The sequence below is a fragment of the Mustela lutreola genome, chromosome 1 (genome assembly GCF_030435805.1).
Source record: "Mustela lutreola isolate mMusLut2 chromosome 1, mMusLut2.pri, whole genome shotgun sequence".
Lineage (NCBI taxonomy): Eukaryota > Metazoa > Chordata > Mammalia > Carnivora > Mustelidae > Mustela > Mustela lutreola.
Genome location: NC_081290.1, coordinates 83,165,750 through 83,189,426, shown reverse-complemented (window position 1 = coordinate 83,189,426; position 23,677 = coordinate 83,165,750). Strand labels below are relative to the sequence as shown.

Genomic DNA, 23,677 nt, shown 5'->3' with positions numbered 1-23,677 from the left:
CTTCCAAACCCCCCACTTGCCTCTCAACTTCCTCATATCAGGGAGATCATATGATAATTATCTTTCTCTGATTGACTTATTTCGCTAAGCATAATACCCTCTAGTTCCATCCATGCCATCGCAAATGGCAGGATTTCATTTTTTTGATGACTGCATAGTATTTTATTGTATATATATACCACATCTTCTTTATCCATTCATCTGTTGATGGACATCTAGGTTCTTTCCATAGTTTTGCTATTGTGGACATTGCTGCTATAAACATTGGGGTGCACATACCCCTTCGGATCACTACATTCATATCTTTAGGGTAAATACCCAGTAGTGGAATTGCTGGGTCATAGGGTAGCTCTATTTTCAACTCTTTGAGGAACCTCCATGCTGTCTTCCAGAGTGGTTGCACCAGCTCGCACTCCCACCAAGAAAGGGTTCCCCTTTCTCTGCATCCTCGCCAGCATCTGTCATTTCCTGACTTGTTAATTTTAGCCATTGTGACTGGTGTGAGCTGGTATCTCATTTGGGTTTTTATTTGTATTTCCCTGATGCCAAGTGTTGTGGAGCACTTTTTCATGTGTCTGTTGGCCATCTGGATGTATTCTTTGCAGAAATGTCTGCTCATATCCTCTGCCCATTTCTTGAATGAATTATTTGTTCTTTGGGTGTTGCATTTGCTAAGTTCTTTATAGATTTTGGACACTATCCCTTTATCTGATATGTCGTTTGCAAATATCTTCTCCTGTTCTGTCAGTTGTCTTTTGGTTTTATTAACTCTTTTGGGAAAGTAACTAACTATCAAGAATTCTACACATGGCTAAAGTATTATTCAAAAATTAGGATAAAGAAATTTTTTCTTTTCAGAGAACAACAAACCAGTTCACCACTTAGAGGACTTTATTTAAATAATTACTGAGGGGTACCTGGATGGCTCAGCTTGTTGGGGGTCTGCCTTCTGTTTGGGGTATGATCCCGGGATCCCTGGATTTCATCCCACATTGGGCACCCTGCTCCATGGGGAGCCTGCTTATCCCTCTCCCTGTGTTCTTTCTCTCTATCGCTCTCTCTTTCTCCCTCAAGTAAATGAATAATATCTTTTTTTAAAATTACCAAAATTAAAAACCCAGAAGGAAGGAATGGGATGCGGTAAGCAAAGAACAAATTGGCAAACCTAAATAAGCACTGGCTAAAACACTTTTTGGTGGGGAAAGTGACTTAACTTGATGAGTTTGGGAATAATTAAGCCTCATTCTCACTTCTCTTGAGAGCCTACACATTCTGATCCATTCTTTCTTGGATTTTTTTCAGGGACAGGCCTCAGTGTGGAGCTATGTGTTTTACTATAACTAGGTAAGTCTGCTTAATTCTGGGGTACAGTGTTTATAAGCCTATAAGACACATGCATTTCTGTAATACCAGTTTTATCAATAGTAATATTGATTTTTTTATCTCCATTGCCTACTCTTCTCAGTTGTTCGAAAATTCAGATAGAGATTCAGCCAAAGTGGTATCTAGAAGGAAATTTATGGCTACAAATATACCTATTAGAAAACAAGAAGGACTGAAAACTAATGCTACAAGTGTTAAACTCATGAGATCAGGAAAAAAACAAAGTAAACATAAAAAATATAGAAGGAGATAATAAAGAACAGATGAAAGATGAAAGAGCAGAAAAAAGAACCAAAAGAAAAGATTCAAATGAACAATATCAAGAATGAAAAAGTGGATATATAACTACAGAAGAAAATTTCAAAACTCACAAGTGAATAATCAACTTTATGCCAACAAATGTGAAAACTTAGATGAAATGGTAAATTGTCAATAAAAATATAAATATTGATTCAAGAAATAATAGAAAACATAGACTATAACCACTAAAGAAACTTAACCGGTGGTCATAAATCTCCTAAATTCCAGGTCAAGATATTTACAGCCTTATTTTACCAAAACTTTGCCAGAGAAAAGAAAAAAGAGAGGAAACCTCTCAAGTTCTGTGAGGCTAGTATAATCCAGATATCCACAAGATGAGTAATGAAAGGAAAATTTAATCTTACTTATAAATGTAAACATTCTAAATAAAATAGTCATAACCCAAATCCAATATATCTAAAAATAATCTAAATGTCATGGTCTAACTGGTTTGTCACAGGAACACAAGAATATTAGAAATATCTATTAATATTCACCACATTAACAATTAAGGGAGAAGAAAAATGTCATACCAATAGATAAGTAATTTTTAAATTACTTATATTAGTATATATATTAGTATATATATTATATATATGTTATATATAATATATTAGTATATTTTTATATTTATATTATATTTATATATATATAATATAGTATATTTATATATATTTTTATATTTTTATGTATTTTTCTATTTTATATTTATTATATTTATATATATTATATATAAATATATATTATATATTATATTTTATATTTATATTATATATTTTTATATATTTTTTATATATTAGTATATTTTTAAAGATTTTATTTATTTATTTGACAGGCAGAGATTACAAGTAGGCTGAGAGGCAGGCAGAGAGAGAGAAGGAGGAAGCAGGCTCCCTGCTGAGCAGAGAGCCCGATGCGGGGCTCAATCCCAGGACATTGGGATCATGACCTGAGCCAAAGGCAGAGGTTTTAATCCACTGAGCCACCCAGGCGCCCCGATAAATAATATTTGTTGTTTCAATGTCGACATATGAGAAAAACTTAGCAAACTAGGAAAAGAGGATAATTTTAATTTCTTTCATCATAAGTACAAGTACTTAACATTAGTCACAAGACAAAGATGCTCATCATTACTGCTCATATTCAACATTAGAGAGTTTAGGCAACATAAGAAAAAAAACAAGAAGTAGAAGGATTAAAAATGAAGAAAAAATAGTTGTTTCCGGTGTTTCTATACACAGGAAATAAAAGAAACTCTACAAATGCTGCAATTTATGAGAATACAGCATGGCTGCTGTATACATGGAACAGTGTAAATAAATCAGTATAATTCCTATATTCTAGCAACAGGCATAACTTCCATTTTTTAATTTTATTTATTTAATTTTTTTTTTTTGCATTTTCAGTGCCAGCAAGGCACTACTGTTACATTATTTAATCATAAAAAGAGCATGGTAGGTATATTTGTCATCATTTTAACAGATTTTGAACCTAGGACTTGGTGAATTAGGTAATTTGGCAAAGGTCCTACTGCTGTTAAGTGAGCCTGGGACTACAATCCAGGTCTATGTGACCCCAAAGCTTGTCATGCTTTTAGCCACTAGATTCTGTGATTTCCTCCCCAGTTATGTAAAGAATGTGGTGATATCCCCTTGCTCCTGACCTCAACTGTTTTTTTTTCTTTTTCTTTTTTTTTTTTAAGATTATTTATTTATTTATTTGACAGAGAGAGATGACAAGCAGGCAGAGAGGCAGGCAGAGAGAGAGGAGGAAGCAGGCTCCCCGCTGAGCAGAGTGCCCGATGCGGGGCTCGATCCCAGGACCCTGGGATCATGACCTGAGCCGAAGGCAGCGGCCCAACCCACTGAGCCACCCAGGCGCCCCCCTCAACTGTTTCTTTTTACTCGAATGTTTTAAGTGTTCTTTAACAGATGAATCATCATCATGCCCTCAAATTCTACAGACAGAAAGCATGGATAAATAAATGGTCGTAGGAGAGTTTCAAGATAATTCTGGAAAAAATCTAGATGGTGGCGGGTTCAAAAGGATGCTAGCTGAAGAGGCATCTGGGGAGGAAAGCGAGAGGCCATGAGATGCCCAGTAGGACTGGGGGCCCAGGGTTCTGTTGCGGGCGGCAGTACCCAATCCCTGCTCTGCTCACGCACTGCCTGCTGGGAGGCCCCCCACCCAGTCTAGGCACATCCAAGAGGACTGGCGAGCGTCAGTCAGGAGCTTCCCCTCTTCTTATGTGCTCCGGACACGGGAGAGAGATGGCATTCTTTAACATAGAAAGACTGGAGTCAAAACAATACCATACATTCCAGTCTCCTTAGTATTACCCCTGAAAATGGATTTCATGTTACTCATAGCAACAGCTGCAGGAGCTGTAGCCACACTTGCTGCTGCTGCTGTTACCGCATTGATAGTAGTAAAAAGTCTAAGTTTTCTAAAGAAGAGAACAAGTAGGAATGATGAGAGTAGTAAAAAAATCAATGTCAAGACGGAAACAAATAGGAAACACGGAACACATAAAGAATTGGGTGAGAAGGAACAGGAAACCCACGAAAAAGTGAACGAGGAGAAACAAGACAGCCAAACTTTGTAAGTGTAAACTATAATGTGATTAAATTTCGGCTAGATAATGATGCAGGTCAAATGAAGGCAGACAGCGGGACGACACTAGGCTCCTTTTCTACCGACCAAAAGGCGGAGTCCGGAGGCAATGCACTGTCTTGCCTGGTATCACAGTGTCAGACTTATTTTAAGGTCAGCTTTCTGTGAAACTGGTCTTCAGAGGTTAAGGGTTAGTGGAGACTGCATCTTTATAATGGTTTAAAGGAAGTTACAGGAAGGTCGAATTGTTAGTGTGCTCTTGTTTCCTGGTAGAAGTGTGGTTTTTGCCATTTCAGGCCCTGATAAGGAAAAACACGCCCCTCAACTTTGTTCGGCTGGCTTTCACACAAGACACTGCGGGAAATGAAATGAAAAGGCCTCCTTTCCCCGCGAGCAGCGGCGCCCCTGCAGAAGAGGCGAGGCTGCCGCCATGCGGCACAATGGGCGCCACCTCACAGAGCTGGGCGCGGCGGGCGGGCGGCAGGACCGCGCGGCCAGACTGCGAGCGCTCCGGCTGCCAGCACATGGGCCCCTCGGGGCGGCGAGGCCGGCCGGTGGGTTCCCTGGCTGCGGGTGGCACTTCGTCGGGAAAGAGAGGCGGTGCAGGCCTACTGGCCTGCGCGTCCCACTTCGAGCACGCCTAGGCAGTACCCAGCTGCTGTAAAAGGCGTGCCTCTGGTTGCCACAAACAACCCAAAACACGCTGGCAACGCGCGGCTCGGCCGGCTGCCTCTCACCTAACCCAGTCGCAGCTCTCCCAGCTGCCGCGCGATGGCGAGCAAACTCCCTTTGCCTTCCGTCCTCTCCTCCCTGATCCTCCCCGCTCCGCCTTCTCCCTCCCACCCTAGGCCGGCTCGGCCGCCTCCATTTTCCAGATCTTTCTCGAACCCTCGGCATCTCGGGCAGCCGTTGCCCGAGTACTGACGGAAGCGGCCGAAGTGGAGGCGAGGAGCAGCCTCGGGTGCAGAGCGGCCGCTCGCGCACCTCCCCGGCGGCCGAGCGCGCAGGCGCAGACCTCTGTAACTGCCGGTTGGAGGCGGTCGAACCGCAGTGGAGAGAGACCGAGGCGGCGGAGCCTGCGGCGCGGGAGGCCTCTATCTCCTCCTCTGGTCCCGGACGCGCTGCCCTAGATTTAATGCGTAGCGACTTGGGGTCATTTCTCCTCTGCTTCTCGTAGGAGTCCCAATTCTTGGAGCAACAGCTCAGAAAAGGACGCGGTTCCCACACGGGAGGCTTCAGCACCAGCTCCCCGACGATTCGGCGGCGGGATGTCTGTGGTTGGCATTGACCTCGGCTTTCTCAACTGCTACATCGCTGTAGCAAGGAGTGGCGGCATCGAGACCATCGCCAATGAGTACAGCGACAGGTGTACCCCGTAAGTGCCTTGGCTTGATCGTAACCCCGACCCTAACAAACGTTTCCTCCCGACCCTGCGTGGGTCCCGCCTGCTGGCTGCTTCTGCTGCGCGCCGAACCTTGTGATGACAGGTGCAGTCCATCAACTGCAGTCCCTGGAGACCGCTGGTTGGCGGGCCCAGGTGGGAGTCGGACTTCGTCGCCCTGCAAAGCTGCTTTTCCTTAAAGGACAAGGGACTTCGCTCTAATAGTTGGCGCATCTCCTTTCTGTACCCTCTCACGCCCACGTCCCCACCCTGCCTCTGTTCCTCAGCGGGCCTGCTTTAGTTTTCCGGGGCGGGGGGGTGGGGTGGCGTGGTGCAGAACCTCCTCGATATCCTGAACAAATCTATGAAAAGATGTCTGGTTACCTCTAGCGGGGCTTGCTGGGCATTACCGGCCTCGGGCGCGGATCTCCCATTAGCTGAGCAAAGAATTCTTCATTCCGCCCTTCCTCCTTTCCCCATCTCTCTGCCTGACGGCTTTTCAGAAAAGTAAGAAAAGGAAAGCTTAGGCTGCACACATCAGAAGATGAGTTGCAGGTTCATCTGGCCCAGAAAGCCCCCCCCCTTTTTTTTTTTTTGCTAAGTTGTTGAGGTGTTCGGGGTTTTACCCCGTGTCCTTGAAAATTCGTGGGAATTGGACTGGTTTCCAGTGGCGTATATTGATGATGCATTAATAGGGAATCGGGGATGGGAGTTGTTGGCCTCCTGAATTGTATTGGTAATGTATGTCCATGAATGAAAAGCGGTGCAGCCAGAACCTATCAAAAGCGAATTTCTACAGAGTGAATTATAGAAGAATCAGAGGCGGGTGTCCTGTATAAACAGGATCGTAGAGTGATTCGTTTATGAACACTTAATGAAAGACTTAGGAGTGGCGTTATGCCACGGAAACATGTTTCTACACGTTCCATTGTTTCTCTGGTTTATGAATGTTGTTGGCAAAGAATAATTAGAGTAATTAAGACAGGTCTATGAAAAATTAGCCTTTTATTGTCAGTTCCTGTTACTGGTAATTTTGTGAAGAAACCAACTGTTCATGTCTTTCTTTCTGTGGAAAAGTAACTAAACATCTTGATTTGATGCTTTAAGGTGACCCAAAATATATAAATATGAGACTAATTTTAAGATCCGTGTTAAGCTAAGCCTTTAAATGATAAAATTACTATGATTGTATGAATAAAAATAATTTAAAAATATGTCAAGATGTTGAAGAGTAGCTGACTTGAAGCAGTCTGTGCCTTTGGTTTCTTTCAAAGAATATTCTGGAAGGTTTTATACCACTTTTTTCTAGATATATACGTTATATTCTGTTGAAATTTTACATGTTTAAATTCTCAGGTATGAGCATAGATCAGTCAATCCTCATACTACTGTTACAACTTTTGTTTCCTTTTATGTCTTTTTCCAGCCTTTATCCACAATGAGAGGCTCAAGCAGAAATTGTGAACTGTTTCATGACTTTATGTCTGAAGATCTTGTTTTAAGCCACAACAGATAGAGGCTGCCAGAAAAGAAGCAGTAAATTCCATTGTCCTCTTTCAGCAGAGTAGAGGTTAATGGGGGCAGTCTCTGGCTTCAGGGACTTAAGACCATGGAGAAAAAGTGAGGGGTAGCATGGATATTCCTCTAATCGTTAAACTCTTATCCTAAAAGATCACAAACCAGAACTGTAAGATGCTGCATTTCCGGCTCAGAAGTCTTAGTAGCGAGTCCATTGACTTTTTAAAGAATCAGGCCAGACTTAATTCTTTAAAAATTAGGCTGCTCATTTTCATGTTTCTTAGACACATTGGCTAATTCTACACGGCTGAGATCTAATATATTTCTGATCTGTGTGTAAGAGCCACTAATACCTAGATTTAGTGAACCTAGTCCAAACTAGAAAATGACTAAGGCGGAAGTATTCTTAGCTGTGTTAGCAACTTGCCCCTCTTTTCATGGCTGTGTACTATTACCTCAGGATCTTTTATTGTTACTAAACTAATACTTCACTGTAGTCTATTCTTACACTATATTTACTCTGTGGAACTTAAAATTATTGAGTGAAAAAATATCTTTTCCAGGTCCCTGGTCCTTTGTTTATTGAATATGTATCTTGCAAAAAGCATAACTATTAGAGAGCCTGTAAATTTTCTAATACATCACAGTATTTAATGATATAAACTAGGTTTCAAAAACTTTTTTCCCCTGTTCCACTCACTGACACCAAGGTAATAAGACATAGGTGTTTTCAAATACATTACAAAAGGACCTTGTGGAAAGAGGAAGGAAATGTTCCATTTAGTTCGTTTTGGCATTTATGCTTTTTAACATTTTTTTCATTCTTTAACATACTTGATTATACATGGGAATGTCTGGTGAATAAACCAAGGACAGTTTAATGGAAAAGATAATTCCTTAAGTTTTGGCCTTGTGTAAAGTTGGAGGGCCTGGACCAGCTGCTCTTCTCCCATGCTTAAATTGAAGAGGGGGAAGGAAATTAACATGCATAAGTTGAAGAGGAAAATTAATTTCAGAACATTTTCTTATTTAAAGCAATTGTTTCACAAATAGTACATGTTCATTGTAGAGAGGTAGACACATTAAAGGATTAAAGGAAAAATTTAATTCCTCCGCCCAGAAATAAAACTTCCAGGTGGTTTTTTCTGTGTTTCAAGGATGGATTATACTTTTTGTACTTATATCCTGTTTGGTAACTTTAATGTAATACATACTTCTGTACCATTAGTTTCAGTGTTTTTGTATAATCCTTTCTTTAATTCCATCCCTTTTTGGATAGTGAAGTTGTTTATATTTTTTTATAAGCCATACTGCAATAACTATCTTTGTGACTGAATTTTTGACCCTTATAATTCTTCAAATTAATTCTTAGAAGTAGAATAGCTGAATATGCACATTTTGGGATGTTTGTATTGTTCAATTAAGCATAGATGTGGGGGATTGGAATTTCTATCCCAGACTTAATTATATCAAAGTGATTAGTTTCATGGGAAAAGAAAACTGTAGCCAAGAACCTTCATTCAATATTAGACTAAAGCATGTGATCAGCTAAAACAAAACTTTTGTTGATAATAGTGATGGGTATGTGACAAATGTTGTGCCTCTATTGTCGTATGTATTATATCAATTCTGTGAGTTTGGTAATACTAGCTTTTTTCATAAGCCTAAAGCAAACTTAACTGTTTTGGCCAAGAACTTGTAAGCAATGAAACTGATTCAGTTTCAGGCCTCTTTTACCCCCAGAACCCCAAAGTCCTTCCATTATCCATTGGTATAAGGACGGTATATCCATATTAGGTTAATGGGGACATAACAAAGGAACAAAGTATCTGGCTGAGAAGCATCTTTGCTCTAGTATCAATAAATTCACCTGTTTTTGAGTAGTTTCTAAGAACTGTTTTAAAATGCTTTTAAGTTATTTTAAGAACATGTAAAAAATCTTATTTTGTTTAACAAATTCATTAAAATGCATAGCAACACAAAATAGGTTATTATAAGTATATGGAGGAAAGCAGTGTGGAAGATTGTAAACTACAAACTGCATATTTCTTGTGGGTAGCATTAGGAGGACGTGCTTTCACCACATAATGTGTAAGGTTTTGAATTTTTATGAACATATTTTACAATAAGGAAAATGGAGTTTTTTAACATGAAAGTATTTCAAGACATTTTTGTTAGGTGTATTTTTCAAAATTCTGTATGATCAGACTGAATTTTCAGTTCTCTGGTTTTCTGTCTCATTTTTCCCTGTTTCTTTACCAGTATATGAATAATTTGGAAATATGGGAATATACTGTTTTTACCTTACTTTGAGCTGTCCTCTTCAGTGCATACAGGTAGAAATCACTTACTTTGGGTTATTAAAAATAAACATTTTTATACATAGGAAATGCCAAACTCCAGAAGTTAATAGTAGCTATATTTGGGTAGGAGGAGAACTTTTCTTGGTGATAGCAGTTGGGGAGGTTGAGGGGGAGGGGAGGCTTTAACGTTTTATTTAAATATTCTTTATATCATATGAATTGGCTTTGTATATCTTACTTTGAGCTTATGTTAACTTTGATTTAAAATATTTTAAATACATCTGAGAAAGTAAATCTCCAGCTCTTCCCAGCCACCTAATAAACTTAAGTATGTATGCTTTTGGTTTTATACAAGTGTATGTGTATATAACTGGTATGTTTTTCTATGTGTTTTTTAACGAAAGTAGAATTACATGGTATGTATTTTGCAACTTTTTCTCAAAATACATTTTGAACATCTCAAACTCGTGTGTATAGTTCTAATTTACTTCATTTAAAAATTTTTAAGTTTTAAAATTTCAGTTAACACAGTAATATTAATTTCAGGTGTACAATTTAGTGATTCAGCACTTTCATAAAGCACTCAGAGCTCATCACAAGTGCATTCCTTAATCCCCATCACCTGTTTCACCCATCCCCCCACCCACCTCACCTCTGGTAACCATCAGTTCTCTGTAATTCAGAATCTGTTTCTTGGTGTGCCTCTGTCTTTTTTAGCCTATGCTGGTTTGTTTTGTTTCTTAAATTACACATATGAGTAATTTAGCATAATATTCTAGCTTCTTTGGGTAAATACCTGTAGTGCAATTGCTGGATCATAGGGTAGTTCTATTTTTAACTTTTAGCGGAACCTCTCTACTGTTTTCCACAATGGCTGCATCAGTTTGCATTCCTACCAGCAGTGCAGGAAGGTTCCCCCTTTCCACATCCTTGCCAGCACCTCTTGGTTGATTTGTTGATTTTAGCCATTCTGACCTAATTTACCTTGTTTATTTAAATGGCTGTACGGGGTGCCTGGGTGGCTCAGTGGGTTAAAGCCGCTGCCTTCGGCTCAGGTCATGATCCCAGGGTCCTGGGATGGAGCCCCGCATCGGGCTCTCTGCTCCTCGGGGAGCCTGCTTCCCTTCCTCTCTCTCTCTGCCTGCCTCTCTGCCTGCTTGTGATCTCTGTCAAATAAATAAAATCTTTTAAAATAAATAAATAAATGGCTGTACATCCATTGATAAGTGCACTATTAGTGAATGTTTCAAATTATTATTTTGCCATCGACAAAAACAAAAATATCTTTGGTTTTTTTGTTGTTTGTTTTTTTAATTGTGCTAAGTAGAATGGAAAGACAGATGGCTCACACATTAGGAAGGCCAAAACTAGGATTATAAAATCTTTTAGTGTGAATATTTTCTATGATGAAACAAAATCTTTATTGCCTTGAATTTGTGGATGAGGAATTCTGAAAAGTTTCTAGAAGGCAAGGAACTGTAAGTACAAATTACATACTATTGTGAGTTTAAGGTATTTAGCATGCTATGGTAGTCTTTCGTATATAGTCACTACAATACAAATTAATCAGCATAGCTGTGTTCCAATAAAGCTTTATTTACAAAAATAGGTGGCAAATGGTAATTTGCAAACCCCTTGTCTAGTCAATCATAATCAAAGGAACTTTAAAATTATGGTGCATTGCTATTGGAATTTGACCTGTGGAATTTTAAGATAATCAGCTTTTAAAATAATGTATCTAATAGTTAAATACATCTAATTTAATGTAACTAATAAGCTTTTAAAATATGTCTATGTAATTATAGTTGACCCTTGAACAATATGGGTTTGAACTATGGAGGTCTGTTTATAGGTGGACTTTTTGTTTTGTTTTCATAAATATAGAACATTACTGTGAATATATTTTCTCTTATAATTTTCTTAATGTTTCTTTTTCTCTAGCTTAATATAAGAACACAGTGTATAATACAACACAAAACATGTGTTAACTGTTATCATTAAGGCTTCTGGTCAGCAGTAGACTATTAGTAGTTGTGTGTGGGTTAAAGATTATACATGGATTTTCTTCTGTGTAGGGATTCAACACCCCTAACTCCCTCATTGTTCAGAGTTCAGCTGTGTGTGATTTCTGTTAATAGCTTCAAGTTATGAACCAGTTTGTTTATGAATTAGGCACATTTATTAAAAGCATTTAGAAACTCATAAAAGAAATTTTTATTTTTTATATGTTAAAAAGTTTTATCCATTGTCCATACTGAAATACCGGAAAGTTTTTGTTATTACTAAATCATGTATGCCTAAAAGAAGTCTTACTTTTGGGAACACCTGGGTGGCTCAGTAGGTTAAGTGGCCAACTCCTGATTTTGGCTGAGGTCATGACCTCAGGGTCCTGGGATAGAACACCCCTGCCCCAGTCAACTCCACTCTCAGCTGGGAGTCTGTTTGAGGATTCCCTCTCTGCCCCACCCCTCCGTGCGTGCATCCATGCTTGCACACACTCTCCCTCTCTCAGATCTCTAAAAAAAAAAAAAAAATTGTCGGGGCACCTGGGTGGCTCAGTGGATTAAGCCTCTGCCTTTGGCTTGGGTCGTGATCCCAGGGTCCTGGGATCGAGCCCCACATCGGGCTCTCTGCTCAGCGGGGAGTCTGCTTCCTCCTCTCTCTCTGCCTGCCTCTCTGCCTACTTGTGATCTCTGTCAGATAAATAAAGAAAAAATCTTTAAAAAAAAAATTGTCTTATTTTTCTAAGTGGCAAGCTCGAAAGCAAATGGCAATCAGAAGTCTTTTGGAGAACATTCCTCCCCCACTTCTTCTGGGGCAATTTTTTTTCGAGATAGTTAACCTTGAAAAATAACCATATGTTTTCTTTACTGCAGAGCTTCTCAAATCCACTTATTTGTTTATAGACATTGAAACGCTCCCAGGAAAGAATGTTTTTCCCAACTTACTTGAATCTCCAAGGAATTATATTCCATAGAACAGTATTTGGAAAATGATGCTATAAGGCAGTGGTCTCAGGTGGAAATTTTGCGCCTTAGGGCGCATTTGACAATATCTGAAGGTACATTTTTGGTTGACACTCTGGGGGTGAGGAATGGGGGGAGTGCTTCTGGAATCTCAGGAGATGACCGCCTGACTTAAATCAATTGATTGCCCTTTCATATCATTATTCATCCTGCTATTGTTTTCTTAATATGTACTTGATAACATAAGACTATAAATAGTAATTTTGATTTTATGGAAACTGGCAAGGGAAAGCTGACAATTTTTAAAATAGGGTTATTTTTAAAATGAAAGTGGTACAGTCAAGAGACTTTGAATCCTTCGTGGAGACTGACAAAGTGAACAAATTTAAAGAGTACTGACCTCTTAGGTGAGAAATCTATAGTCTTCTGGCAGTATGTGTTTTCTCCAGCCTGATCATGCTTGGCTTTATAAAAATAGGCTCTATAAGAGAGAAAGAAAATTAATCTTAAGTTTTAAGGGAAAATACAAATACAGTTTTGTTTTGTTTTGTTTTTTAAAGATTTATTTGAGATAGCATGCTTGTGGGGGTGGTCAGAGGTAGAGGGGGAGAATCTGCTTGAGATTCTCCACTGAGGGTGGAGCCCAAGTGGTGCTTGATCTCACAACCCTGAGATTATGACCTGAGCCAGAATCAAGAGTTGGATGCTTCACTGAGCCACCCAGATGCCGCAAAATACAACTTTCTTAAATTAACACTTGCCATTTGATTTTTATGCCCCTCGTCTACCAAAAGTGACATAGGACATTTAGAAATTTTGTTTGTTTAGAAGTTTGTGGCATTTTCTGAGAATCTGGGATTACCACTGTGGTGGCAATATCAGATTGGAAATTAGAGATTTAAACTGCATTGTAAAGTTTGTTTTTAGATATAAGATGGAATTTCTAAATAACAGTTGAAATAAAGTATAGAAAGTATGATATAAATGGATTATACAATATATATTTGGGTAAAGTATTGAATATCCTTTCTATTAAAATTTTTATGTCAGCCTCTGAGGTATGGTATAATGTGTTTATTTTCCTTGTGTTCGTAAAGTCAGGTAAAAGTTTTGAGAGATGGTAGGTATTTTGATTCCAGAATCTTTTTGAAAGAAAATCAAGGAAGGAGTGTTAAGCCCTTTTTTAGTTATGTAAGGAAGGTTTTCTGTGTATTGAAACTAGGTATTTCCAAGCTGTAACACTAAATTGTTTAAACTTTTAAAGTTGTCTACTTTTAACTTCAGAGAATAATAATGGTAACTATTTAGCTTTCTCTGTGAAGTGATATGTGTGCAGCATGTTTCAAAGAATTTAGCGCTTAATAATTGTTGAAACTTTTATTTGGCTTCAGTGTTCTAAGAAAAGTTAACTTCTTGAGAATCAATCTTAAGAATAAGATTTTCTATATACTCAAGTGATGGTCGCCTAGTATTAAAAAACTAAAAATATTCTTAAGTGTGTCCAAATAATGGACTAGAGAGGACAGATTATAATAAAGTAAGCTAAAAGAAGGCAAATCCATATTTTCTCTGATGAACTTTAGGACAGAATGCCAGCCATCCACATAAATAATCATATTAGGTATGCAAATGCCTACTCTAGCAGGGACTATGTTGATCAAGGAGTTATTTGGAAGAGATAATCTACTTGGGTGTCTCAAACGTATCTCAATCTCAGCATGTCCAGTGAGCACTGCGATGGTCCATCTCAAACCCATCCATTTTACAGTGTTTTCTGTCTCATTAAATGACACCACTCTACCCTCTTCTGCAAATGGGAAACCTAGATTAGTCACGATACTTGCCTCTTCCCCTTATATATTCCAGCTCTGTTCAGTAAAAATGTTAGCAATATCCATAAATGTTTTAATAATTACACCAAAAAGCTAAGAAACAGGTGAAATTAATTTTGATATTTTTGATTTATCTCAATATGTCCAAAATTTTATTTCCGTATTTTAAAATCAGATATTTTATATTTCTTTTTAAATACTAAATTTTCAAAGTCCAGATAATGTTTCACACTTAAAATGAATACATCTCAATTCCTACTTCCACATTTCATGTGCTTAATCATCACATACGGCTGGTGGCTACCATATTGGACAGTGAAGATCTAGTCTGTCACTAAGTCCTTTGAGTTGTACCTCCTAAATAACTCTTAATTCCTTCTCTCTCTCTCTCTCAGCTGGCATCATCCTGATACAGATTACTGATAACTTCTAGCCTTCCATCAGTACACAGTGGTCAAAATGATCTCTCCCAAATCTTTTAATTCCACCCCCATCATCATTTACTCTTTAAAATCTCATCGCTTCCTTGGGGTTAGCCTTTCCTGATACTCCTCCTCTAGATCAATTCTATTATCTACTCATCGAGCATCATGTACACCCTCTCTTGTAGCATCTTGTTTACTTTCATTTGTGTGAGCACTGTAAGTTCCAAAAGAGCCAAAACCATGTATTTTTCCCCTTGCTAGATCTTTAGTAACTGAGTGCCAGATGTAAAGTAATTATTCAACCAAACTCTGTTAACTGATGAATTTAACTGCTTGCCCTCCTTGAAAATGTTGTGGCCCCCAGTGTAGCAGTATCCGGTTCAACCCTTAAAAAGCATTGTTTTGGGGGCACCTGGGTGCCTCAGTGGATTAAAGCCTCTGCCTTCAACTCAAGTCATGATCTCAGGGTCCTGGGATCGAGGCCCACATCAGGCTCAGCAGGGAGCCTGCTTTCTCCCCTCTCTCTCTCTCTCTCTGCCTGCCTCTCTGCCTACTTGTGATCTGTCAAATAAATAAAAATCTTAAAAAAAAAAAAAAAGGCACTGTTCTTAATACTCTTGATCTCAGCTCAGGTCTTGATCTCTAGCTTTTGAGTTCAGGCCCCATGTTAGGCTCCACACTGGGTATGGAACCTACTAAAAGAAAAGCATTGTTCTTGGATCTTTCCTCTTTATTTCATCTTCTGTATAAGCAGGGATTGTTCTTTTCTTTGTTCAGAAGTCTTTAATTCACTTTACCTACTGAGATAAATTTCAAATTTTTAACTTGCCATTTGAGGCTCTGTGTAATCTGACCCCGATATTATTAAAATGAAACTAGCCAAGTTGTATTCTTCCTACTCTCCAAATTAACATTACCCTTAGGAGCCATCTTTCTATTCATTCAGTAAGTACTTTTACTATGTTACCAGGTAATGATCAAGGTCAGTACTATCAAGGAAAACTTTCTATTCGACTGTATATCTCTTCTGTTGTAGGTATAATCTGTTCTCTCTATACTCACTGGTTGCATATGACTGTTAAGCCCTTGAAAGTTGACTGTTGAGCACTTGAAATGTGAATAATGCTGAGGAACTAAGTTTTTTTATTTTGGTTAAATCTTATTAGCCATGTCTGGTTAGTGGCTCCAGTATTGGATAGTGCAGATCAAAGGAATGGAGCACATGTTATCTGCCCTCATGGAGTTCATGCCCTGGTATGGAGATGGTCAGTAAATAAACTGTATCAGATGGTGGTACATTATGCAGGAAAATAAAATTAGGTAAACAGTAGGAGATGTATATGTTGGGAAGGAGCAGAAAATGTTGTTTATGTAAGATAGAAAAGGTACTGGCAAACTGACATTTGAGCAGAGATATGAAAAAAGTGAGTGTAAGCCATGTGGATGGGTATATTTAGAAGTGTTCCAGAGATAGAGAATAGCACGGACAAAGGACCTGAGGAAGGAGTGTGCTTACCTTATTCTAGAAATAGCAGAGACTGGTGTGTCTAGATTGAAGTTACAGGGTAGAGCAGCCAAGGACCAGAACAGGAAGGGTTTTATTGGCTGTTAGGGAGATTTAAGCTTTTGCTTTGTGAAACAAGATGCCATTGGAGGGTTTCAGCAGCTGAAATTCATGACCCTGGTCTTGAAGAGAATTACTCTGATTATTGTATTGAGAATAGGTATATACCTACATACTTGGAATGTCCTTTTGGACAAAGGACATTCTACATATTAAAATTTTTTCTCTTCTTTCAGATCTTAATTCAGAAATTACTTCTTCTGCTTGCTTTTCCTAAGCCTTATCATATAGAAGTGATTTTTCTTTTTCACTAGTATTCATGTCCGTATGTTCATAGTCCTATATATGTTCATTTTTTTCTGTAGACTATAAATTCAACAACGGTGATTGTAGCTAGTATACACACAGTGCTCCTAGTTATTGGTTGAATGAATGGTACCTCTAGTTACAACTAAAATCATGGGAACAGTTTTTTTTTCTTTTTTTAAGATTTTATTTATTTATTTGACAGACAGAGATCACAAGTAGGCAGGGAGGCAGGCAGAGGAAGAGAGAGAGGGATGCAGGCTGAGACCCTGGACCCTGAGATCATGACCTGAGCCGAAGGCAGAGGCTTTAACCCACTGAGCCACCCAGGCGCCCCATGGAAACAGTTTCTTAAATTATAACACGAAATGATACTTTGATGAAAATGTTGCTCTATAATTGCTTTTATAAGCAGAATTACATCTAAATGCAGTAATAAAAAAAAAATAGCATGGTGTCCAAACCATTTACCCATATTCACTCATTTAATCCTCTTACAAACCTGTGAGTTGGTATTATCAGCACTATCTTCTGGATGGGAAACGGAGACAAATAGTGGTTAAGTAATTTCTACAAGATTACAGAGCTTGGATTTAGATCCATGCAACCTGGCCTTACTAAACACAGTTAATTTTTTTAGTAGATCATAGACCTACTAAACAATTTTGGGAGCCAACAGAACATTGCCGGCTATTAGCAACATTTATTCTAAAAATTCTAACATTCTAACTTAACTACTGTTCTATTACTTGTGAAACAAAACTATGCAAAATTCTGATGTTCATTAACCTATTTTTAGAATATACATCATTATGTTAATCCATTTAATTCATTTTTTTCATAACAAGAGATAGAGTAATGGCATATCAATATAAACATACCATGGGAACAAACTTTGTGTTTTTCCCTTGTTTAGGGCCTGTATATCTTTGGGATCAAGAACTCGAGCCATTGGAAATGCAGCTAAGAGCCAGGTAAATTGTTAATGTAGATGTTTTGACTTACAGGAAGAATTTAATGGAATCTTGGTAACCAAGCTCCCACTTTACTAGTTAGTGAGAAAAGAGAAGGAGAGAAATTTGACAGACTTGAATAACTTTGTATTTTAATAGGTATATTTTGCTTTGGGGTTGTAAAATATTTCTTATATTTTATTTTTTAAAAAGTCTTATTTAGTTGTGAAGTTAGGGTGTATGACATCACTTTTTCCCCTGTATGGTCACTTTTCTATGAGGTATCCTATCTAGAATGTACACTTCCAACAAGTAAGCAATGTCTTTGTAAAAGAAGGTGGGAAAGATGGAAGAACTAATTTCCAGAGTAACCCAGTGTGGCTACTTTTGCATGGAATCTGCTTAAGTGTTCGTATTTCTAAGCTTCCAAAGTGCTTTTAAGTAGAACATTTACTTTTAACGTTTTTTGTTAGAGGTTCATTTTCCTCAGACTTTATTTCCCTGATCCAAAAGCCCTTAACAATTACTTCTTATATTTTAACGTGTAGCTGGGTCTTCTTTTTGTCATAAAATAACTTTAATAGGTCTTTTTTCCCTCCTGACTTTATGGGAATAATTGACTCATTTATCGAGGAATTTTTGCTTAAGACTTTCCTCAAGGTTGTCTTCCAATTGGCCTTTATGAAAATGTTATCTTTTACGCTTTCATATTGTACATTAACACATGTTGAGTTTGTGCCAAAATGACTTCTTCACTAAAGTTTACATCTTATATTCTGTGTGATCTTCTAAGCATATCACAGATAAGAGTCTCTATAAAGAATGCAAACTAAAGTTATTCCTCCTAAAGAGACCAATGTGGTAATTCAGCATCCCTGTAGCTTTCATCTTGTAACTTGTAACTGAAGAGCAAGATCTGTTTGACTTTAACTAAGAGGGCAGCAACTAGATCTCAATATTAGTGTATAGTTTGAGCTAGATGTTCTAGTTAAAAAATTACTTTGGTAAAATACAAGCCATTTGCAAATTCAGACACTTTAACTTTGTGTCATGCTACACAGAAGGAATTTAAATTTACCAGCCTAGAAGCACTTCTCAACAGTAAGAAATTTCATTCTCACTACATGGGAAGTTTCACAAAGAACTAGATATTAAGAGGAAAAGAAAAAGGGGGCAATGTGGAAGAGTGTTTCAATAAAAACATAGGAATGAAAGTGGAAGAAAGAGAAGGCAAACGTACTAATTCACTAAAGCAAAAGGTGAGGAAAACCAAACAGATGAACTGTAGATAGATTTTCACTGTATTACTTGAAAAGTTTTACATTTTTGTTCTTTCTTTTTTGAAGACATTAATTTTGAGTCTACATTCCTAGGATAGGAAGAGAATTTGTGGAGCAATATATAAGATGCATACATTCTTATTGTATAATTTTACAGTCAGCTGGAAGCCAGACAAATGATTGTGTATAATTCTAAACTTAAATGTGTAGGATAAAGAGACTCGGTGGTCTTAAATATTGGCATAATGTTGATTTTGCATTCATTAAATATCAATAAATAAAAGTGTTTGCTGCCAACAGATAGTCACAAATGTAAGAAATACAATTCATGGCTTCAAAAAGCTTCACGGGCGATCATTTGATGATCCCATTGTGCAAACGGAAAGGATCAGGCTTCCTTATGAACTGCAGAAGATGCCTAATGGAAGTGCAGGAGTTAAGGTAAGCTTCTCAGAGTACAAATATATTTAAATTCAAGAAACCAAATATAATATTACCTGTTTATAATTTTTTTCCACTAAACCTAGTACATATGTACCAAGATTCAGTTTTTGTAGGAAGCTTTAGTGAGTGCCCCTAGATAATTTTTAAAATCCAGACAATACTTTGATTGTCAAGAAAAAATTATTTGAAGAACTTTTAGAAGTGAACAGTATTTAAGCAATAAAGGCAGAGGCATAAGTGATTTGGAAAAATAGACTGCTTAAGTATATTAATTGTTATATTAAAGCAAACTCTACTTCCAAATAAGAGATGGATTCTTGATTTTTAATTCTACATCCTGAGATGGTAAGTTATAGATTGGTTAACAAAAACATGGTAGCCTTTCTGTTTTTTTACCTCAAAACAAAGTTACCATATGACCCAGCAGATTCCCTCTTCATTATATAGACCAGAGAATTGAATAATGTGTGCACACAAAAACTTGTACCTGATTTTCACGATAGCATTGTTCATAATAGTCAAAAAGTAGGAACAGTCCAAGTATTCATCATCTGATGAGTGGTTAAATGAATTGTGGTACCTGTACAATGGAATGTTTAGCCATAAACTGGAGTGACTTCATAGAGATGAATATGGCCACATAAATATACATATATACACTTAAACACACATATGTTGTGCTGCTTGAGAAAAGCTCTTCCAGAGTTTAGTGTTACAGAATAAAATTTGGTTCACTAAGGACACAGAAGGAAGACATAACTTTTTCTTCAGTAAACTAAATGTAGTTATTATATGGGTTCCATGGTAACTTTATATTGCTCATAAATTTATTGGTTATTATAAAAGGGCTTAATTATCTAAAGCACACATCTTCCAGTATTTCTTCATCAAGAAGAATTGTAAAGTTCCCTTTTGTGTGCTTAAACCTGTGTATAAGATGAAGTGGTTATTTGGTCTAAAAAACATAATTTTGAAATTTCATGTATACATCTCTAATATTTAACTTAATGATTATTCCTAGAAACCTTGGAATAATCGATAAAATACCTCTTTTTTTAATAAGAAATTTTCTTTCCTGATACTCTAATTTCCTCTTCCTAAAACTGTATGACTAAATCTTACATTTTAAGGTCATAAGAGTTCTAACTTTGAAAAGAAGGATTATTTGATCTTTTTTCTCTCAATATATGCCTGGAAAGTGAATGTTAAAAATTGCTTTTGTGAGAGGCATGTGGGTGTCTCAGTTCGTTAAGCATCTGCCTTCAACTCAGGTCATGATCTCAGTCCTGGGATTGAGCCCTTCATCAAGCTTCCTGCTCAGTGGGGAGCCTCCTTCTGCCCCTTTCCCCCTGCTTATGTGTACACTAGCACACTCTCTCTTTTACAGATTTTTTTCTTTTTTAACTTTTTTCTTTTTGAAAAATTGCTTTTGTGAAAAGGAGAGATTTAAGGCAGGAAGACATTTTTTAGAACAATTTGGTTATATTACTACGTGTAAGTCACTTGAATTTTATAAATGAGAGGTGGTAATACTAGTATAATCTTTTTCAGAATATAACTTCCTTGAGCAAAGATGGTCTTTTTCGCTGTTGTTGGTCTATCATGTATGGAGTAGATCCTCACAGAATCATATTGGATGAATAAAAGACTCAATAAATATCTCAACTTCTGGTTTTAGGTGCGGTACCTAGAAGAAGAGAGACCTTTTGCAATTGAGCAAGTTACTGGAATGCTGCTGGCTAAACTTAAAGAGACTTCAGAAAATGCTTTGAAGAAACCAGTAGCAGACTGTGTGATTTCAGTAAGTTTACTTAACTACTTTCAAATTGCACCTTCCAGTATATTAACATTCTATTGAAATATTTTTCTTCCCTTTTCTTTACTCTTTCTGATCTTAATTAGTTAAAAAAAAAAAAACACCTTATTTGGTAAAGTTTAGGATTGAGTTAGTTTCCTAAAAAGTCAGTTATGATAATCTGTGAATCTTAAAAAAAGACAAACAGTGTCTATGATTAGTGACTGCCGTACCTGCCAGTAATTCCTAAGAATCTTTCCTGGTCACTCTTAACTTCCCACCTGTAGGGACCTTAACATTCCATGGCAAAGTTGAAAATTCCCATTTGGGAATTTGAGATTATATATATTTGTATATTTTGTATCAGAAAGAAAGAATATTTTTTTTAATGAAAAATTGGATATATTTAACATGCTATAGTTTCAGAAATTTTGACATATGCTTACACAAAACCATCATCAATAATTATCAGTATTATAAACATATTTATCACCCCCCCCAGAATCCCATTGTATCTCCTTTAAAGTAAAAGTTGTTTAGGTATAAGGTGTGTAGCATGATCCTTTGACATACATATACATAGTGAAATGATAATGATTACTGCAATTGAGCAGTAATCATTAATTAATCATTAATTAATTAATATACCCATCTCAAGTACTATTTTTGTGTGTGGGGCAAGAACACTTAAGATCTACTTTCTTAGCAGATTTCTAGTATATAATACACTATAACTAACTCTAGACACCATATGCTATACATTAGATTTTTATAATTTATTCATCCTACATAACTGAAACTTTGTAATCTTTGGCCAGTATCTCCCCATTTCCCCCACCTCCTTGCTCCTGGTAACCACCACTTTACTCTCTTGCTTCTATGAATTTAACTTTTGTAGATTCCACATATAAGAGAGCATGCAACATTTTTCAAAAAGAAAAGGTCTTTCTTTAAGGATTCATAGAACATTTCATCATTTATCTTTTGAGATCCCATTATATACTGATAGTTTTTTAAAGTTACATATTGTCACTTAAATGTATGTTTCTAATATTATTAAACTTCTCTACCTAATTTCAACAGTCTCCTGTCCTCAGAAAAATAGAATTAGATTCTAAACTCCACTGGAGTTTAGTAATTAGATTATTATAGGTATTTAGAATTTTTTGAATGAGAGAAAAATAATAGAGCTTTAATATTTTCTATTCTCACCATTTAATAATAGCAAATACTAGAGTGTACCTTTGGCCAGGCAATGTTGCAGGCATTTCATAAGTACTAACTCATTTAATCCTCAGAACCGCCCTATGAAGGTAGGATATTTTTAACTCCAGTTTTATAGATTAAAAAGCGGACACACAGAAGTTAAATAACTTGCCCCAAATCAACAGAGCTAATGAGTTGTAAGCCAGAATTCACACCCCTGTATTTCATTCCCAAGCCTCTGCCTATAACTCTTCCCTTGTACTACCAGTTGAAAGTATACATCATAGTGAGTTTGGTTTTAAAATCCATCTTAAATTCAAGTTCATTGACTATACTTGATAATACTTTCACATCAGTAGTTAATATTAGGAATGGATAAGGAAGATGTGGTCCGTATACACTATGGAATATTGTGCCTCCATCAGAAAGGATGAATACCCAACTTTTGTAGCAACATGGACGGGACTGGAAGAGATTATGCTGAGTGAAATAAGCAAAGCAGAGAGAGTCCATTATCATATGGTTTCACTTATTTGTGGAGCATAACAAATAGCATGGAGGACATGGGGAGTTAGGAGAAGGGAGTTGAGGGAAATTGGAAGGGGAGGTGAACCATGAGAGACTATGGACTCTGAAAAACAACCTGAGGGTTTTGAAGGGGTGGGGGGAGGGAGTTTGGGGGAACCAGGTGGTGGTATTAGGAAGGGCAGGTATTGCATGCAGCACTGGCTGTGGTGCAAAAACAATGAATACTGTTATGCTGAAAAGAAATTTTATAAAAAGAAAGTTAATGTCAGAAGAGAGCATGATGAACATTTTGGCCGTTATTTACTTTGTAGTTAGTGTGATAGACACATTGTGAGCTATATAAGGGGAAGTATTTTCTCTGTTTTATGCACTGTTATATCCCTAAGTGGTTAGAAAAGTACCGGTTACGTAAGTGCTCAATGAGTATTAAATGAAGTCTATATTAGAATTTGGATTTTTGTCAGAAGGATAATAGCAAAATCAGGATAAACAGTTTATCAAAATTCAAGTTCTTTTCCTGTTGTTAGTATCTGTTAAATGTAATTTCTGACTTCAAAAAGCAATAAAATTGGAGACAACTTACTTAAAATTGGAAGAGCTTCAAGTCATTTTGTACATGAATGTACTTAATTAGCTTTTTTTTTTAAAGATTTATTTATTTAAGGGAGAGAGCATGCAGTACCCATGCACACACGGGGGAGGGGGAAGGGAAGAGCTGACTCCCTCTGTCAGGACCCTATCCCAGGACCCTGAGATCATGACTTAAGATCAGCCTAAGTCAGATACTTAACCAACTGAGCCACCCAGGTATTCCTACTTAATTAGCTTCTCAGAAATCTGTCTGTAGACAAAAATCAAAGTTTGACAGAACTAAGTATAT

The 23,677-nt window shown here is 37.2% G+C and overlaps 1 protein-coding gene and 1 long non-coding RNA gene across 4 annotated transcripts in view; one reads left to right on the top strand and one right to left on the bottom strand.

Annotated features, from left to right (window-relative positions):
- The window catches only part of LOC131828034 (uncharacterized), a 192,828-nt gene that overhangs the window by 89,208 nt on the left and 79,943 nt on the right, over positions 1 to 23,677 (bottom strand). For both annotated transcript variants that reach the window (XR_009352198.1, XR_009352199.1), the window contains exon 3: positions 12,865 to 12,945. This is a non-coding gene — a long non-coding RNA (uncharacterized LOC131828034). The remainder of the gene's footprint in view (positions 1 to 12,864; positions 12,946 to 23,677) is intronic.
- HSPA4L (heat shock protein family A (Hsp70) member 4 like) overlaps positions 3,893 to 23,677 on the top strand; it is a 51,553-nt gene continuing 31,768 nt past the window's right edge. The window contains exons 1-5 of one of the 2 annotated variants that reach the window (XM_059168894.1): positions 3,893 to 4,284; positions 5,474 to 5,671; positions 17,508 to 17,565; positions 19,125 to 19,265; positions 20,947 to 21,069. In XM_059168894.1, the coding sequence (XP_059024877.1) occupies positions 4,031 to 4,284; positions 5,474 to 5,671; positions 17,508 to 17,565; positions 19,125 to 19,265; positions 20,947 to 21,069 (774 nt within the window). In that variant the 5' untranslated portion in view covers positions 3,893 to 4,030. Of the gene's footprint in view, positions 4,285 to 4,747; positions 4,851 to 5,473; positions 5,672 to 17,507; positions 17,566 to 19,124; positions 19,266 to 20,946; positions 21,070 to 23,677 lie in introns of those variants that run through there. The other variant, XM_059168896.1, reaches the window with a different exon arrangement.